The sequence below is a fragment of the Marmota marmota genome, unplaced genomic scaffold (assembly GCF_001458135.2).
Source record: "Marmota marmota marmota unplaced genomic scaffold, marMar, whole genome shotgun sequence".
Lineage (NCBI taxonomy): Eukaryota > Metazoa > Chordata > Mammalia > Rodentia > Sciuridae > Marmota > Marmota marmota.
The window spans coordinates 8,145,204-8,165,588 of NW_026000168.1; the positions used below are offsets into that span (position 1 = coordinate 8,145,204).

The following is a 20,385-nucleotide window of genomic DNA, read 5'->3' on the forward strand; positions in this document are numbered from 1 at the left end:
TATATATATATATATATATATAAATTACATGTTTTTATATATTGCAGTTGCTTGCTCTTCTGATAATAAATTGTCATGTGACTATTTGGGGGAATTTCAACAGGCTGGTGCAGTGTTCATGCTCTGAAGTCAAACCTTAGGGTTTATTGCGGGGTGATGGACATATTCAACAGTTTGCTGGTAGCAATTCTTAGATGACTATTAGGAAATCTCATCCAACCGCATATTGACGGACCCATATCGATGTATGCTTTGGTCAGCATATTTTGCTGCTGTGGCTAAAGGACCTGACCCAAACCATCGTAGAGGGGGAAAAGTTTATTTGGGGCTCACGGGTCTAGAGGTCTCAGTCCATAGATAGGAGGCTCCATTCCTCAGGGTCCAAGGTGAGGCTGAACATCGTGGTGGAAGAGGGTGGTGGAGGGAAGCAGCTCACCTGGTGATCAGGAAGCAGATAGAGAGATTCTACTCTCCAGATATAAAATATATACCCCCAAGGCCCAGCCCCAGTGAATCACTCCCTCCCACCCCACCCCACCTGCCTCTAGTTACCATTCAGTGAAATCCCATCAGGGATTCATTCACTGATTAGTTTAAGGTTGTACCCCCATCATTTCTCCTCCAAACCTTCTTGCATTATCTCACACGTGAGCTTTTGGGGGAACGCCACATCCAAACCCTAACAGTGTATAAAATGGGTACATATCAATACGTAAAATAGAACTCAATAAATACAGGGGGGAAAAAAGTTCAGAGTTAGTCTTGCCTCCACTACTTATCAGCCTCACTAGGGGAAATTTTACTTAACCTGTAAGATGGATAATCATAATCTTGTTGTGTATTTTAAAGTGCTGTTTTAAAGACGATATGAGCTCAGACACCGTGCGGAGATGGCTACGACATAGTAACTGCTCTATGAGTGACGTCTGCTTTTTATCATTTGCCGGGTCATTCTGTATTGTGTTCTGTCCTTACGTTGCCTCCAACAGTATTTAAAAGTGTGGCCACTTCTCTCTTTTTTTTTTTTTTTACTTTTTTAATATTTATTTTTTAGTATTCGGCGGACACAACATCTTTGTTTGTATGTGGTGCTGAGGATCGAACCCGAGCCGCATGCATGCCAGGCGAGCGCGCTACTGCTTGAGCCACATCTCCAGCCCCAACCACTTCTCTCTTAATGCTGTGCATTTACTAACTCGGTTATAACGGATACTCCCCATGCAGGAAGAATTCATATATATGGACAGTTGTGAAGAGAATCACAGCATGGAATATAATGACTTTTCCGTTTCCTACCAAGCAGTGTGACAAGGCTTGAGACACATATCTGGTTTGCAGATGGACTATGAAACCTACTCAATATCTATATGTCCCCAATAAGTAACATGTATTAAAAGATACAGACAACAAGATCTGTTTGGTCATCTGGACAGCAGTCAGTCTAGTAGCACATTTAATTTTGAACTTTTGATATATACTTAGAAACCTGAACACATAAAGACAAAAGTATTATCTACAAGGAAGAAAACATTACTACCTAAACAGAATTACAAGCAGTGTACTCTGGGGCTCAGCCTAAAAAATTACTAAACAAATTATATAACTGTATTTGGGAAACAGTAAAGCAAGGTGTGTGTGTGTGTCCATCCTTGGCAGTAATTATGCTAAAGAGGCGAATTACCATCCACAAAATAATCATACAGAAGGGCCATATAGTCAATCAATAGTAGCATAAACTTTTTTTTTTTTTTAAATGTGTCACTATTCGGATACCAGAAACACAGCTCGTTGACTCTGCAGATGTAATTCCTTCATGGGAGAGAGAGAGGACTATGTCCATGTGTTCTTTTAATATAAGTAAAAATTAAATAAAAATGTGAAAGGTGGTGCAGTGATTACTTCATGGAGCTATAGGTAGTGGATATGTGTTTGTGGCTTGGGATTAAGTTTCCTGTAACAGTATCCTACGTGGAATTTAAAAGCAATGTATCTCAAACAGCCCTGGTGCATGGGAAACTGATGTCATCTGAGCATTCTAAGAGGCCTCAAATGGCTCTGGTAATGACCAAGCTGTGGTGGCCACTCTTCATTCAGCCAATTAAATGCATTTTGAACGTACGTCCTCTCCTAGACCAATACAGTTCAGAGTTTCCGGAACGCTCCACAACACTCCCGCCTCCTCTGATTGAGGAGGAAATTTACCCAGAAAGTAAATTGGACCACTGAGCCCAGAACCCAGCTACGCTGAATCTTAATCCAGTGATCTTTTGAACACTGTCATTTTGAGGATTACTTTGCACCTGAAAGGTGGACTTTTTTGGTAGCAAAGTTCCAACAGCACAGTCGATGAACGTTTTATGAGGAGGAAGGGTATTTAGAAGTGGGTAGTGGGTATGTACTTGAAAAAACTTTGATATAATCGTTTTCAGATTAACTCTGTACAATTCTGTGGACTTTCATGCTGTCTAAAAGAGATCCTCGGGCTGGGGCTGTAGCTCAGTTGGTAGAGTGTTTGCCTTGCATGTGTGAGGCACTGGGTTCGATCCTCAGCACTGCATTAAAAATAAATAAATAAATAAATAAAACAAATAATAAATAAATAAAATAAAATAAAGGTATTGTGTCTGTCTACAATTAAAAAGAAAGAGAGATATCCTTGCAGAACTGAAATGATGAAGTATTGGCTACCTGTTTTTTATTTCAGTGTGTTTCTGCCTAATAAAGTCATCATATTTCTTTTCTATTTTGGGGGGTCTGGGGAGGTACCAGGGATTGAACTCAGGGGCACTCGACCACTGAACCCCATCCCCAGCCCTATTTTATATTTTATTTAGAGACAGGGTCTCACTGAGTTGCTTAGCACCTTGCTTTTGCTGAGGTTGGCTTTGAACTTGCGATTCTCCTGCCTCAGCCTCCCGAGCCGCTGGGATTACAGGTGTGCACCATTGTACCCAGCAAAATAATCATATTTCTATTTGGAATCATCATAAATAGAAGACACCATTTTACCTAGAAAAACTTTATAAATGGGGAGAGGAAGTCCATCTTAGTTGACCTTCCATCATTCATCAAGGTTTCTACAATGTGATCTTGATAGAAAGAGCCCATTGGGTAGGATCTAGGGAAGGATACCATCTTCTCCATGTCTACCTCTTAATTAACACAGTGGCTTCCCAAACATTATACAGTCCTATATGTCACCTTTTTTTTAGTACTGGGGATTGAACCCAGGGACACATAACCACTGAGCAACACCCCCAGCTCTTTTTATATTTTATTTAGAGACAGGGTCTTGCTGAGTTGCCTTTGGCCTTGCCAAGTTGCTGAGGCTGGCTTTGAACTTGCTGTCCTCCTGCCTCAGCCTCCTGAGCCCCTGGAACTACCAGAGTGCACCCATGCACCTAGCTATATCTTCTCTTCTTTTAATGATCTTCACCTGCTTAGCACAAGCCATCCAATGAGACGAACCAAGAAACGTTCATTTTCTCACCATTTCTGGCAGACTACTTATTGCAATATAGGACTGGAAATATTTCTCTTGTTTTTAATAGAGAGCAAAGCGGGTACAAGGAGCAATCCAGTCAACTAATTTAATTGCCTGATGTAATTTGAATTTTTAGTATCCAAGAAGAACCTGTAGGCCAGCTACCATAACCACAGGAAGTACAGAGGATCTGTACTGCTCATTTGATTCCTAAGCTCACTTGTACAATCATCTTTTCTACACAGGTGTGAATATATAGTTACCTCTGCGCCCAGTGTCCTTGACCCGCAACTTGGAATTCTGCATTTCAGTATTTGAATCATAGGCACTCAGTAAGTCTCCCTCGACGGATGGAGCCTTCATATTTGACTGTCTGCCATTTTCCTCTGAAATGATTGGCACGTTGCTTTCGGAGGAGGCTTGTTTGATCTCTTGCTCTCTGCTCGATTCTTTGCTTCTCCGCCGTGGTGATTGACTGTACCCCTCATTAGCTAATTGCAGAGTTAGGAAATGCTCAACTCCACAACTGGGAACTGGGGGGATGATCCTTTTTAAAATTCCTGCTTTATTAAGAATGGCAGCCCTCTAAATAATAATTAGCGAGAAAACAATGTGTGCCTTGTGCCTACCCTTGGGGCAGAGGAACATAAGGTCACAGTGTCAGAGGAAGACGGTGGAGTTCACGTTGGTGAAACGCAGCATCCTGACGAGGTCTCTGCTCTGAAACCCCCCAGCTCGGATTCATCTTGTGAATCCTACACAGATTCTGTGCTTTGACTGAGTGGCACCCCGTTGTACATCTGGAGGAGGAGAGTGTGAAAAGCAACCATAAGGTTGTCACGTTACACTTTAAAAGACGGCTGGTTTCAGCCAAGTTCGTGGCTCTTAGCAAAAAAATGTTCAGTACTTGAAGTAGGAAGAGGTGCCTTGAAGGACAGGCTTTATTGATTTCTGGGTGTTAGAGAACACGGTAATGTCTGACCCCAGGGTCATTATGAAGTGCATGTAAAAATGCACAGAGCAGATCCACAAAAGACAGGTCCATTTATTTCCTCATTTGTACACCACCTCATTGTGAACTGTCTTCTGACCATTTGTTCTGCTATGTGTGTCTTACATAGCAAGAGGGAAAACAGAGATTCCTACTTTCTTTTTTTTTAATATATTTATTTTTTAGTTGTAGTTGGACACAATATCTTTATTTTATTTATTTTGGTATGTGGTGCTGAGGAACGAACCCAGGGCCTCGCATGTGCTAGGCGAGGGCTCTATGGCTGAGCCACAACCCCAAGCCCAAGATCCCCACTTTTATAACATTAAAAAATCTTTCTGGTGGGCACGGGTCAGGAGCTGAATTTGAATATGAGTCTAAACTATAGTAATAATGATGCATTTACAAAAATGCATCCATGGCCCTTTACAGCAGGCTTGAGAGGAAGATGAGACCTTCCGGAACAATCCCCAGCACAGAGACAAGCAGACATGTTCACAGAGATGAGCTAGCTTTTCCAAAGCCAGATCATCTGCAGGAAAGAAAGAAAAAAAAAAAAAACAGAAAGATAGAACTCAGTTACTTAATTCCAAACCCAGTGTTTCCCACTCTGTCTTCCCGGTATGAGACCTTGAAAAAAAAAAAGGTGCTCTGTATTGGACTCCTACTTAGCAATGAGAGATGTGATTTAATGAACTGTTGACCAGAGGAGAAAAAGCAGAGAGAGAAAAACGTATATTCCGTGCTTCTGGGGATTGCTCGTGAAGCATGCAGGTACCTCAAATGGGTTGGGGTCTTTTGGCTGTGGAGGGAGGGTCATGCCTGTCTGGCCTCTGACTTTCAGAATCAAGCCCAACGTCTTTAATGCACAAGCCAGGCTGAGGAGGGGCCACGTTCTGACTCAGCTTCCAGACCCTGACTCCTGACGGCAGGCCCTGTGGGGCTGCGGTTTCCCAAGGAGGGCTACCTTGTCACTCATCCTTCCAATAAGAATGGGAGATGGGTATCACCATTGCAGTCATTTTACAGATGCAGGACTCAGCGGGAGAATGAGGCTTCTCACTGTCTTGCATGACTGTAACTTGAGCACTAAGCTCCAGGCTTCTTGCCTGTGTGATGTCCCTGTCACTTGCCTTTGAATGCATTTTGTCCCTCTGATGTATCCTGGAAGACTCCGTTCGCGCAGCCCTTTGAGAGAGTTTTTTTTACGCACTTTGCATGGAACCACAGCCATGGGTTTAATTTGCTCATCAAAGACAAGGCCCAGCCTCTCTGGTCTCTATCCCTGCAAAATCGGGCACTCTTCTTCATGCCACATGATAAACACTCTTCTCTGTTGCACCCGAGTTAGTGCTTTCTGGATATCAGCGCAATTTTAATTTAGCAAAGTGTACGTGAGGCATACAACCAGGCTGTAGGTGCAGATTCCCACAGACTGAGGCTCTGGATGGAAAACGAAATCATGCTTTTGTTCTTGGTCCTTCATAAAACTGAGATCTTCGGTGTGACTATCAGTGTCAGGGGTGTCGGAAGGGTGGCAATAAATTTTGCCGTGTGGGAACACACACACACTACACACTACACACACACACACAGACACACACACGTAGAATTCAGTGAATCATCTCCTTCTGGCTCAGAAGACGAGGCTAGGTTCGAGAAAGCAACCAAGGTCTGTTTCATCCTTTGGCTTCTTCCCCAGGATTTATGAGTCCCAGTCTTGGGCAAGATCTCAAAAGTTAGTGCTGAGTATACTAGCCTTTGTTACAGACACCTTCCAATAAACCAGAGCGAGCTCAGAGCTGCGGGGAGATCTATGGCTACCATAACTCTCCCCTCATCCTGTACCTTTCTGTCTGGCTCTGGCAGGAAAACTGAAATGATGAAACTTTGCACCGTGCACCCCATGCCCACCTGAGATGCATGAATCTTCAAACTCCCTTCAGAAAACCCGGTGCTTTGGTTATGATGCCCGCTAGACAAATGTCTGTCAAGGATCCTGTTATTTCTGACCAGTGAGGGCCCAATCTCCCGTACCTGAACGTCGATAAATGTGGCTAGGATTCTTGAATGGCACCCCCCACCTGTCCTTGAAAAAAAATCTACAGCTTCTGAACAAAACACACACTGCAAAACCATCTCCTGTCGTGAATTAAATCTCTGTCCTGTAACTGGATACACTTCCGAAGGTAATTTTAATTGTTTTGAGAAACTGCTTAACGTGGTCGATCAATCAATCCCCCAAGATTCAAGATGGTATTTCCCTAGCAAGATTAATTATTCATACCCCGATCATTGGCTTAAGACATTAATAGTTTTCATTGATCAGCACATCCTGTTTATCTGAAATGGACTGATCACCACCGTGAATGTCAGAAGGCGACCTGAACAAATCCCATCTGAGACACCCCTGGCTTTCAGTCACGTTGGCAGACCGGAGGTCAAGGGTCCCTTCTGTCATCACAGCATATTAGGTCTAATGTTGGAGAACTGAGCTATTTAAGGGCACAAAACAGGGCCCATTCTTTCATGATGATACTTCACTTGCTCTTGGTTTCCTGGTAACCATAGATGCTTTCCAGTGACCACGTGGTATACATTATTGCCAAGAGCCCTTGATCAACTAGTGTGTGCTGGTCCACGTTTCTGTTTAAGCCTGTGTTTGCTCAGTGTTTATCGCATCAGTGAGAGTGAGATGAGAAGCCCCTAGATATTATGATTTTGGGGGGAGAGGGTGTACCAGGGATGGAACCCAGGGACACTAGACAGTGAGCCACCTCCCCATCTCTATTTTGCATTTTATTTAGAGACAGGGTCTCACTGAGCTGCTTTTGCTGAGGCTGACTTTGAACTCACGATCCTCCTACCTCAGCATCCCCAGCTGCTAGGATTACAGGTGTATACCACTGTGCCTGGGTATGATCTTATAACAATAAAATATCAGGGCTTTCACAATCAGTACATATCAAATATATACACCAGAAATACATACAATTTTTGTTAATTTCTTAACTATTATTGGTTTTTTTAATAACTAAAAAGTACTGAGAGTGAAGGAATAATACTATCTGGAAATATATGTTGCTGTGTAGTTTTCAAAGAAGTTTTATTCACTGAATTAGGAAGTTTCCCTCAAAATGACTTAGAGAGGGATAGGGTAGGATTGCAAACCCAGGATCTCATAATTAGTTACTGCAAGTGTTGTAAATAGAAAGCTGGACCTGGTACGGTGGCCCACGCCTGTGATCTAAATGGCTCAGGAGACCGAGGCAGGAGCATAGCGAGTTCAAAGCCAGCCTCAGCAAAAGTGAGGCGCTAAGCAGTTCAGTGAGACCCTGTCTCTAAATAAAATACAAAATAGGGCTGGGGAGGTGGCTCAGGGGTCACCTGCCCCTGAATTCAATCCCAGTACCCAAAAAGAAAACAAACAAGAAAGAAAGTCCGGCACAGTGGTGAACACCTGTAATCCCAGCAACTCAGGAGGCTGAGGCAGGAGGATTGCAAGTTCAAGGCCAGCCTTAACCACTTAGGCCCTAAGCAACTTAGCAAGACCCTGTCTCAGAAAAAAAAAAAAAACAGAGAAGCCGAAGCTGTGGCTCAGTGGTTAAGTGCCTCTGGGTTCAATCTGTGTTACCAAAAAAGAAACAAAGAAAGAAAGAGGTGTAAAAGAGAATACCAATCTCCTGATCTTGCTTACTGATGAAAAGGCTCCTCTTTCTGACCCCCCTGGGAGCACATCCGTGGATGGAGACTCCGAGGCCAAAAATGTTTCTTCCTGGGTACCGTCGTATTGTATTGCAATGATGTGAAGTTGTGGGTCGCTCTTCTCACTGGAGGGTGAGATCCTGGAGGGTGGAGATGGCCTCTTCCTTATGGGGCGGGTCCCATGGTCTGTCTGGCTAGCAGAAGGCGCTCCATCTGTGCGTCTGTGCGCCGCGGGCTGCGGGCGAGACGGGAGAAGGCGGGGTGGGTGAGAGAAAGAAAAGCTCTGTTTTCCGAGGGTCACATTGTCGACCTTCAGCAACAGATAGCGATTTGGCCTTGTTTGAACGACACGATGTTGAACAAAAATGTTTAATCTGATGTCCAGTGTTTACACTTGCAAAGCACAATACTATTTTCAGCTTTTCTTTGGAAAGATGTGGGTGCTCCTGCCATCCTGGATCTGCGCCCCCCCCCCCCATATGCTTGCCATCTGCTTGAACCAAGCAGCATCTGCTCCGTTTACCCAGGACGTACCTGTGCCCTCCAGAAGGCTGGGGGGTCAGTCTGCCTTCCTCGTGGACCGGGTTGTGTGTTTTGTAGCTGTTAGTACACCAGAAAAGGTCACCTCTCTTTACTTCAGAATTCTGTTGTAAGATCCCTGGCTAATGGGAGAATTATTGTTTTTATTCATGCTCTGGGTTTCTCCAAATGAATTTCGTAGACAGTTGCTCGGACCTGGTAGGAGTTATGTCATTGGGCCATGGAGCTGTGTGTTTTCTAGTGCGTTTTGTATTAGCTGGCTTTTCCTTGCTAGAATGAAATACCTGAGGCAGGCTACTTAGGAAGAAAAGGACATATATATATATATATAGCTTATACTCTCAGAGATTGAAGGTGCAGACAGCGTGTTACAAACTCTGCCAAGGGCCCTAGAGTGAGTAAGAAGGGTGCATAGGAGAGATGGCAATCCCATCAATAGTCAAAAAGTCTGGGTGCAGTGCGCACACCTGTAATGCCAGTAGTTTGGGAGGCTGAGGCAGGAGGATGGCGAGTTCAAAGCCAGCCTCAGCAAAATCCAGGCACTAAGCAACTCAGTGAGACCCTGTCTCTAAATAAAATACAGAATAGGGCTGGGGATGGGGCTCAGTGGTCGAGTGCCCCTGAGTTCAATCCCCGGTACCCCCCCAAAAAAAAATAATAAAAAAGAAAAGAAAAATATTAACAAAGGCCAGAGAGCAACTCAGGAGTAGGGCTTGCTCTCAGAACAACTATCCTGTCACAAGAACTTGGGAGTCCCAAGAGAGACACCACCATCCCTTCTGAGGGCAGCCCCCCCACCCCAATGACCTAATCACCTCCCACCAAGCCCCACCTCTTAAAGGGCCCACTACCTCCCACATGACCACAGTGAAGACCAAGCTTCCAATATACCTAAAGCTTTGGGGGAAGACCCTCGGGTCATATCCAAACAATGGCACATGTTAAAAACAAAACACAGAACACAGGGCAAAATATGTTCGAATCAATGGTGACGTCACAGTCCCCATTCATATCTCCATTCTAAAAAAACTGGGAGGATGACCTTGAAGTCCACCCAAATTAATCCTGTCTACTGTGTTCTGCGGTGACTTTTCTGAATTTTTTTTTTTTGGGGGGGGGGCTTTGATGGCTTGGAAAATAAATAACAACGAGGCCTGACCACTAAGTGGTGGAGAAAGACCTTCCACTGTCGCAGTAGGAAGTAGGGAACATGTCTTATTTTTCCTCAATGACCACAGAGACAGGCCAGCCGGTGCAAGGCCTGGCCACCTGTTATTTGCAAGAAAGCCATAGGTTTATTTGCTTCCTAGCCATAATCGAAAGTGGGTTTTTTTTTTCCCCTTCACCCTCAGTAACACTTTTCCACTAAGTGAGTTTTATTTATATTCCAGTGGAGACCCATGTGTGGGGACCACAGGAAGAGGGATTCCCAAATCTCATCGCAGCGTCTCTCTCTCTCTCGTCTTCCACAGATTAAAGGTTGCACCGAACTTAAAAAGAAGCAGTGATTCCCTTCCCTCGTTCCTGGGCTTGAGACTCCTCTGACCTCGGAAGCTGAAGATGAGGTTACCATGGGAACTGCTGATCCTGCCGTCCTTCATGTCGTGCCTTGCAGGTAGAGTGTCTCGTTTCAAAACTTTTTTTTTTTAATTTAAAAAAGAAAAATTAAAAAAAAAATGCCACTGTATGTCACACTAATTCCAAAGCGGGCCTTCGCTTGGGGTGGCCATGGTCCAATCACTGGCGCGTAGGCTCCTCTGATTGGCATTTGCTGATACAGTCCAGGGCCCCTTCCTGATGGGCTTGAGGTGGCTCTTTTCATGGTCTTCTTTTCAGAGACAGACATGGATGGTCCAGCTCTCTGTCTGGTCCTCTGAGAGTCATTGGAGCCATTATTTAGCCTGAAAGTTGTGATTTTGCTTCATGCCGCCGCTCAGTTGCTCGGAGATATTGGGCCTTAAGACCAATAATATATAGTCTGGAGTGTGGCCTCTTTTGATGTCAGTGGATGGACGTTTACCTGGGTGGCTCTTTCAAGGTCCTCGCCGATGTCACTCCATCTTTTGACACTGACTCTTTTATGTCCATGCACCTGTGGTCTCGAAAGAGCGATTAGGCAAGCGGTTTTTAAACATAGACCCATGGCCAACTACAGGAAAAGGGCTTATAACACTTCAAAGGTGCTGTTTATGGCTTTTCCAGTTTATTGGAAGATGGAGCCCTGGCCGTTGACATCCCTCGTTCAAGTGTTGGTACATTGCGAGCCCAGCCCGCCCTGGGTCTCTGTCTCCATGTCGGGATAGATTGCATCTTCCTAGTTAAGTCTAATGAGCACAGTTGGTCTACTTTGTTATGCAGAATGTCAAATCCAAGAAGGACACCTGGAGACATTTATGTTTGTTTTTACAAAGTGACTTTGGGATCCCCCAGTATCTGGATGCTTGCTTTCATTTAAATATCGCCAAGTCCCTTGCCTTGAGACAGCCCTGTACTGTGATCTGGGAACTTAACCCCGAGCAAGACAGACAAGCGGTTGCTCTGTTAAATCTATGTGAGCTTGGATCTCTAGCTCCTGACACCTTGTTATAGCCAACGTTTGCAATTATTATAAAACCGAAGTTAGCGATGATAGTCCTGACGCGAATCACTTTGCTCCAAGTCAGTCACTCCGCTGAGCACTTGGTATCCTTAATCTCGTGTCACTCTCCAGTGACACCTGGGAGGTAAATATTTACCGTCTGTTTTTACTCTCTTCATTATCAATATGATTACAGAAGCATCAACAGAGTATTCAGGAACTCAGTCAAAGTCACAAAGTCTGCAGGTGGGAGAGCGGAGACTCAAATTGAATCACGCTGCCGTCTTGACCTTCAATTATACTCGACATTCTTTGGACCTGTCCATTTGGCCCATTCAGGGTTGCAGATTTACTCTTGAAAGTTTATGTTCTTCTAAATGTAAACCTTCGTGCATTTGTAAATCTTCTAATGCACTCCAGACTTACTTCTTACCACAGCTGAGTACACAACATCCTCCCTCTTCTATGATTGTGAACATCTTACATCTCTTTTAGAGATATTCTTTATCTCCCTCATCTGTCCAGAACCTAAATGTCCCATAACCCCAGCAATATGTCCCAGGCTCCATGCCTCTGGCACCCAACTCTCCACAAGGGGTCTACTGAGACCCTCAGCTTGAACTTCTGATGATGATTCCATTATAATCTTTTTTTTTTTTTTTGGTACCAGAGATTGAATCCAGGGGTGCTTAGCAACTGAGTCACATCCTCAACCCTTTTTATTTTTTTATTTTAAGACAGGGTCTTGCTGAGTTGCTGAGGCAGGCTGTGAACTTAGGATCCTCCTGCCTCAGCCTCCTGAGCCACTGGGATTACACATGTGTGCCTCGGCGCCCAGCAACAATATTCATATTTTTTAAGCTGCAAATAGTGAATCGGTTTCTCAAGATTTGACTAAGACAGTGTGTTCATTCAACCAGTCTGCTTCAGTAGATACAAAAAATGAAAGGATAGAAAATCAAGAAAGCCATTCAAGTGTCTTTGGAAAAACTTGGAAATCTTACCTGTATCTTTTTTTTTTTTTTTTGCCCACTTAGCTAGTTGTGGGCAATCAGTATATTGATTGTTTTTGTGAGTTTTTCTTGTGAACTGTTTTACATGACATTAATATTCCCTCACCATATGCCTCCTTCCGTGGAGGTAAAGTCAACCTCTAATTAATGTTTTTGTTTTCTCCCTATTCGTCTTGATTTCATTAATTTGCATAGCACTTGACACTCTGCATTTGGAACAGATTTTTGTATCTGCTCACTCTTTTCTTTTCTGTGTATCATCCATAATTTTTCTATACTTCCTCAGTCTTACATTTCTTGGTGAGTTTGGCAAAGAACATATTTACACCTGTTTTGTTTACCACCATTACTAAAATTTCAAACATGCCTTTTCCTGTTCATTCCCCAAAGAAGAGAGGATCAAAATATGTCAACGGGCTAATCCTGCAAGGGGTGCAGCTTATAATGATTTAATTATTGGAGGGCTTGGATGAATGAATCACTTTTGGAACAGTGGTCATATTTTCCTCTTTAACTCAATGCAAGACTCAGTCTCTGGCGGTAGTTTAAAAACAAACCAACACAACAGAACAAACAAAAAAACCTACTGCCGCCCATGGTGTAAACATCCAGCCACTGAAACAATTGACTATATTCATTTCCCCCCATACATCATTCAAACCAATAATCACAATACGCCACTACTCAAAAGAGCAAAGAAACTGGCAAATGAGCAAACTTGTTTTAAAGAAGTAAAAGTGTACCATGCTAGGGGCTGGTGATCTAGTTCAGTGGGTAGAGTGCTTGCCTGGCATGCACAAGGCCCTGGGTTCAATCCCCAGCACCACCACAACAACAGAAAAGGAAATTTACTTTGTAGTCTGGATCGTGCCATTTGTACATTTATATATTAATGTCAAACTAAGATTCTTTGGAAAGAAATGAAGGCATTATAAATATATATATTAGCCTTTTCCTGACAACCGTTTCCGTATCTTCTACACTTCCTGCTTCCTATTGCTTAACTTTCTTGCAGAACTCATATCAATACTTTAATAACAATCTTTTTTTGTTGGCTTGTATATAAGATATCTTCCGTCACTAGATTATGAATTTTATTAGGGCAGGTACTTCTGCCTTGTGTGTGTGTGTGTGTGTGTGTGTATGGTACCAGGGATTGATCGTGGGGGTACTTAACCACTGAACCACATGCCCAGCCTATTTTATTTTGCATTTTGAGACAGAATCTAAGTTTCTTGGGGCCTCACTAAGTTGCTGAGGCTGGCTTTGAACTTGTGATCCTCCTGCCTCAGCCTCCCTAGCTGTTGGGATTACAGGTCTGCACCCTGGGCCTGGCCGTCCGTCTTTCTTTGTTCACTGCTGTATCCCCGGCATCTGAGAAATACCTGGTACATAGTGCGATTCAACAGATACGTATTGAATGAATGAACACTCCATTCCTGCCAATCAAGAGAGCAGACCTCTGATGTTGGAACTGTCCCGTGGACACAAGGTGTTCTGGCCTCAATCCTTCAGTGAATGAACCCCCTGTAAGACCAATCCATATAAATTTTAATTTTGTTTTCTTTTTTTTTTACATTTACATTGAAGTATGGAAAGTATTAAAATTGGCTGGTATGCATGGAGCTCTACAGCAGATCACGCTGGTACACTCCTGGCCCATTTCCAACTTCCAACTCAGCTGGGCTGGAATTTTCCCTTCTATATTTCTCTGCCTCAGGTCTTTCTGCAACCCACAAGCTCAGAGCACTATGAGACTTTTGCATTCTGCTAGGGGGCAGTCCTCAGCCTAGGAGGTATGATAAATCAGTAAATAAATGCCTCCGTCTCCTCTCTCATTTGAGAAGTCAATTCTTAAGCACATTTTCTGTAGTTCCTTAGAGATCCCCCAACAACAGGACTAAGTCCCAAATGCCCATGGCAACTACTTCTACTTGTGTTTTTTTTTTCTTTACCTTTGTTTCCTGGTATCGGCTCCCCAGATGAATGAACTGCTCTAGTCATTCTCTCAGGCTGTTCTTAAGAGGATCAAAACCAAAAAAACGTGCATATACCAATGAGTAGCAGAGAGCTGCCTAGTGTCAGTCACGTCCGTAATCAGGAAGAAACCCGACAGGAAATGCAGCTTTGACAGAGATTGCTGAAGAGTTGGCTCTGTTTATTTATGCATAGATGTGTACGTGTGCATGTCTCTAGGTGATCGTGGTTACATACCCCTACATGGTTATGTCTGTGGTTATGTCTCGAGCTTGCAACCAGGTAAATTTTACTCTCTTTTTACACTAATGTTATTATTGATCAGCTGCTGGGCAACTCATTTTGCCTATCTAGGGTTTGTTCTGGTGAGTAGCAATGTGCACATTCCACAATTCTGTTGCAACATTGTTATGACTCTATTGTATAGAAACAGAACGCCCAATCAGAATGTGTATTAAGAGTTGGTCAATCAAAGAAGAACTAGCAATGAGTTTATAAGGTAGTTCCTCCCTGCGTTTGGGGCTCAACCTTCAGATAGGAGTCCACTGGACCAGTGCTCGTGCTAATAGAAGGTGCTTCCTGTCTCTCTGTGCAAGAATCCCACAACATATTCAGTCGACCACTCTGTACAGTGACGGGGTGGAACAGGTGACTTCTAAAGTCCCCTTGTACTCTAAAAATTTCCAGCGTTCTATCCGTACACATGGTTGGAGAGGCAGAGATCTATGTATGCTGATAGGATTAGAACAAAGTCTGAAATTCTACTGAACAAATGTGAAATTTCCCATCAGTCATACGCTCTGCCATGTGCTACTGATTGGCAGAATTTGCAAGAAAGAAATCAAAACGGCTGGTCCATATGCTCATGTGGAGCAAGAGGCATGAAGACATTTAAAACCCCTCTGTGAATGAGTGCAAAAAAAAATGTTTGCTTGATGTGTTCCCAGTTGATCTTGGTTTCAGGGAAGCTAAATTTATTTCCTTCTCTGTGGTGCCATTTTACCAACTTCAGCAATTACCTCCTTTTGAGAAAGTGCCTCCTCTCCAAGGCGAGCTATTCTGTTGATTTGCTCACAAAATCCATGCTGCCGTTCACAGCTGCATCTCACGGGAGGTGAGCAGGAAGGAAAGGGTCCTATATAATTCATGGGAGATATATCCCGAAATTGGTGTGTGTTCACAAAAAAAGAGGGCACGGAGGAGTCCCGGATTGAATAGTCAATCACAGGCACGTAGCTGGAATCTCTGATGTAGGAAATGCAAATCGAGGCCATACTTGCAAATCAGAGCACATGGGAAGAATGCTTAGTGGTCCTCAGAAGGTGTTTGAGGATTCGAAAGCCTTCATCGCTCACACTGAAGCAGGCTGTCGATGGTAGTAGCTCATTCTTGATTCTCAGAGTACACAGGCAGAGACACATGCCGCAGTCTTGGTTGGTGTCAATGATAGAATCTGATGAGCACAACATTTCCACTGAATCAAAATGTTTCCGCAAAGCTCAAGACCCCCCCCAAAAAACACCCTCCTTTCTTCCTGATGGACATTACAGAGAAGTTAGTTTTAAGACTTGACTTCACTGAACAGCCAAGTGTCCTGTTTCAATTTTCAAGACATTCATGTCCCCTGAATAAACAAGAAAATCAGGCAATGTTCAAATAACTCACAGTTCTAAATCTATATTAAACCTAGGGCTACCTCTGTTCTTGCAAAAGTAATATTTAATTAAGCCCAAAAGGGAGTCGGATAGGTGTCAGTCTTCACTGAGTGACCGCAGAGGAGATCCTGCAGTGACCTCTTATTTTATTGTTTCTCTTTCTAAGAAACTGGCTTGTGAGGGAATTTGCAATCATGCTGACGGAAGCCAAAGCATGAATTTCCCATTTCCTCTGTGCCCCCTGGTACCAGGGCCATGAAATGGAGCCCAAGTGGTAGAAAGATCTCGCCAAGAAGGAAGCTAACAACTGGATCAAAAAAACACCGGCTCTGGTGACGTAAAGCTCAGGGAAAGAATGGAGCCATGTATGTCAAGAACATAATAAATAACAAATGGGAGACTCCTTTTCAATATTCAGTTAGGTATTTAAATATTTTCACAGTGGGAAAATATTCATCAGTCGTAGGACATAGGGGTAAGTAGAGAAACTGGCGGTGATTTGACATCCCTCATAAGCATGGAGACCTAGGAGTAGGTATACAAACAGAATGTTATCAGAAATATTCCCTTTAACGCTTCTCCTAAAGCAGAATCGTTAATGGTTTCATTAGATATGCTCAGCCAAGCTGCAGACCTGCATTATAGACAGCATAAGACTACAAATAGAGGCTCGAATATACTGTATATAGAATAAAATAGAACTCAGAATGGAAGAGAAGATGAATCAGTGACATAGAATCTGAACAATATATATTCTTTTTTTTTTTTGGTGCTGGGGATTGAACCCAGGGCATCATGCATGCAAGGCAAGTGCTCTACCAACTGAGCTGTATCCCCAGCCCCAACAATATATGTTCTTCGTATCAGCTCTTGGATAATTCTCCTTGAAATGTGGCATCCATGATGCTGCCTCAAAGCTTGAGAATGGTGGACACAGGAGTAGCCCTGCGGTGTTTTGTCTCATGCCCAAGATGCTCCCTGGAGATGTGGCAGAGCTAACAGTTCAGCATGTGAGCTTCGCAGTTCCTAAGACAGGGATGCTGCTTCCTACTGTGAGATGGAGCACATCACCTAAGTCCTGGGTTCCTTTCTGTCCTCCTTCAAAATGAACAAATCAAGGGCATTGGCTTCCTTCGAGCAACTGCCAAGAGTCACGAGATCACGTGCGTGTTCCTTGATCTTGGAAAGGTGTCTGATATTTAGCCAACACGCGCATGAGCTCAGTACTGTTCACTGAGTCGTTCAACATATATTTGAAGACCTGCTGATGCTAATCCCTAAGAAGGTAGCTTGGGTCTTAATGAAGCATCGTTCCTAACCAGGTGATGATGTTGATGTTGAGATGATAATGATGATGGCGATAATGATGGTAATGGGGATACCGCTGGCCACAGTACCCTTTCCTTATAACTCATGGTTTCCACTCCTTCTTCATTGGTTGAAGGTTGTATAACAGAGTTGCAGCATGTCTATTACCTTGGTCACTTTTCTGCAGTGCAACCTTCTCTGTCTAATGGGATATAATAATCATAAATACCTATGAATGATCAATATCTAGATTGGCGTGAGCGTGCGTGTGCGTGCGCGCGCTCAGGAAGGTGTCGATCTTAGCATGTGGTCCAGGTGTCTGCTGCTGCGATACCTTCATCGTTAGCAGCCGCAAGAGTAAACCAGTGGCATCATATATTTTCAAGGAGGTGACAGGACATTGAAGATCTGCCTCTGGTAGCAAGTCCTGTAGGACAGGTACCAATTATAGACATCCATCTGGGGGCCTGGCAGGAGCAAAGACCCAGGGAAGCAGGCGTGACAGGCTTCTGGAAGTTCCTCAGGGTTCAGGAGGATAGGAGTTCCATCAAGATGATGGGGAAATTTCAAAATGATGAAAAGATTTGAAAATGCATTTTATATTAAAAAAGTATAAATATATATAAGCTCCTAGAAGCCACTAGTGTTTCTTTGATGGAAGAGGCTGGATCCTTTTGAGTGTCCTAAACTTCTATTTTTCTCCTCTGTGAAACTTCTTGGTGATTTTTTTTTTAACCAGCTATTTCACCTGTAAGAAGAATTGTATTAGGTGAGAATCTATCTCCATCCTTTCCGGACCTTGCCCTTAATTGGCTGAGCGCTTGTTAGTCTAGAAAGTGTTGGGTCATGGGTTTTGTTAAGATGGCCATTGGTGGTTAGGACAATGATAATAAGACTCCACCTGGCATTTCTATGCCAGATCAGTACCACATTTCAGAATACACTTCCCCAATTGGTACTTTCATTGTATAAATGAGAGTTTGAATGATCTGCCTAAGAAACTAGATGTGAGATTAGTCCAAGGTCGTATTTGAACTTGAATCTCTCTAGCTCCCAATCCCGGGCTCCTAATTGTAAAACTATGATGTCTATTGAAATTCTGTACCTGCCTCTGGTAAATTATGAACCAGTGTATCTCAAAAAGTAGTCCACAGACCAGTATCCCTTGTAACTCAGGAGAGCGGAACATTCTCCAATACCAACCCAAACCGACAGGGGGCGTCTTCCACGTTTTAACCAGCACTCCTGGGGATTCTGGTGCTCATGAAAGGTGGAGAATCACACTGTATGCTGCAGAAATTGTGTTTATCTCATTTTCCCATTTGAGCCTGTGAGGATCGAGCCACTTGCACCAGGTTACGTGGCCGGCATCCATGGTAAAAATGGGATGTCAGCTTGTTGAATCATAATCTGTTGGTTTGCTTTTTCTATTGATAGATATGTCTCCATTTTACCCAGATCAGCCTGGCTTTGAGAGCATCTTGTTGAATACAAGGTGATATAGAAAAGACGGGGTTCTTTCAGTTAAGAGTGTCCTAAGTATTCTTATAATTCAACTCTTCTGAGAAGCCTCATTTCATTGACCTTGAGCCACCCAAAGCTGTGATATCGACCTGTGCCCTATATCAACTTTATGATGAAATAATACGTGTAGGAAAGATGTTACTTACTAAAATAAGGATAAGTAGAAATATATGGCAGAATATTTGGATGATGGAAAAATAAAAGGAAAATGTCCCCTGAGCCTACCAATAAAGTACAGTAACTTATCATCTTGGTAAACAATACCATACATGTCATTAAATGTAGATTTGTGCTTACAGAAGTGCAAGAAATAAGTTTTCATATTTCGCAAAAATCCCTGGTGGATTGCCAATTGCTTTGGGTCTTTTCAGAATAATCGAGAATCCTTTTCCCCGAAGGAACATAATATTATCTTGTTTGGAAAAACGTTTCTAACAGAGAAGGCTCATCACTTCAGAGTGGAATTAAGCTAATGTCCAAGGTTTGCCTTTTCAAAGCAGTTTGGGAAATGCCCCCCTAGAAGGCCCCTATATAAAATCAGAGTAACTTTGCCCCTTTCTTTTTACTTTTTTTTTTTTTTTGTTAATGTGTGTGGTAGCAGATTTCAGGTGCTTTGCATTATGCTCCTAGTGAATGACCCTGGATTAGAAGATAAAGGAGCTAAACTTCAGGGACCCAGTGTGTAACCATAGCTACAAAATAATGCCCTCCTTCTCTGGTGTTCCGAGAGGGTGGACTGCAGGCTGGTAGCCCTGACTTTCCCTGCAAGGTTAATGAAGGGGGAAGGTGTCTAGAGGAGAGGGGTGTTGTATGTAAATCTGGAGGTGTTGACTCAAAAATATGGAGAAAATGTTGTCCTTTATCACGACCTATAAGGTGCCTCCATAACTGAAGGAATGCTTTCAGCAAAAACAGTGTAACCGTTCAGCGATCCCACTCCCCAGTCTGTTCCCTAAGCAATAAAATCATATACCACAGTGACACAGCCACATCAAGGTTTATAGCACCTCAACTAGAACAGTAGTGAAGCTATGGAACCAGCCTAAGTGTCCTAGAATGGATAAAGGAAATGTGGTGTATATACACAATGGAATATTACTCAGCCTTGAAAGAGAATAGAATTTGCCAGTAAATGGATGGAACTGGAGACTCTCATGCTAAGTGAAATAAGCCAATCCCCCAAACACCAAATGCCAAATTCTCTCTGATATGTGAATGCTAACCCACAACAAGAGAGGATGGGAAGGGGTAGAATAGAAATCCATTGGATTAGATAAAGGGAAATGAAGGGAAGAGGGGAAGGGAATAGGAAGTTCATAAGAATTAATCAAACATAACTTTCGTATCCTTGTCTTTGAATACATGACCAGGGTAACTCCACATCATGTACGACCATAAGAATGGGATCCTAATTAGAATAAGTCATATTCCATATATGTATGACATGCCAAAACATATTATACTGTCATGTATAACTTAAGAGAATTGGCAAAATAAAATAATAAATTTAGAGAAGGAAAAAACAACAACAGTGTAACAGCAAAGTCTAAGGTACTTAAATATATATATATATATATATATATATATATATATATATATATATATATATA

At 42.9% G+C, this 20,385-nt stretch overlaps 1 protein-coding gene across 5 annotated transcripts in view; it reads left to right on the plus strand.

The window, feature by feature from the left end:
* Window positions 1-20,385, plus strand: part of LOC107150034 (contactin-4) — an 874,282-nt gene that overhangs the window by 430,843 nt on the left and 423,054 nt on the right. For all 5 annotated transcript variants that reach the window (XM_048787029.1, XM_048787028.1, XM_048787027.1 and 2 more), the window contains one exon: window positions 10,193-10,335. In XM_048787029.1, coding sequence (XP_048642986.1) covers window positions 10,281-10,335 — 55 coding nt within the window. In that variant the 5' untranslated portion in view covers window positions 10,193-10,280. The remainder of the gene's footprint in view (window positions 1-10,192; window positions 10,336-20,385) is intronic.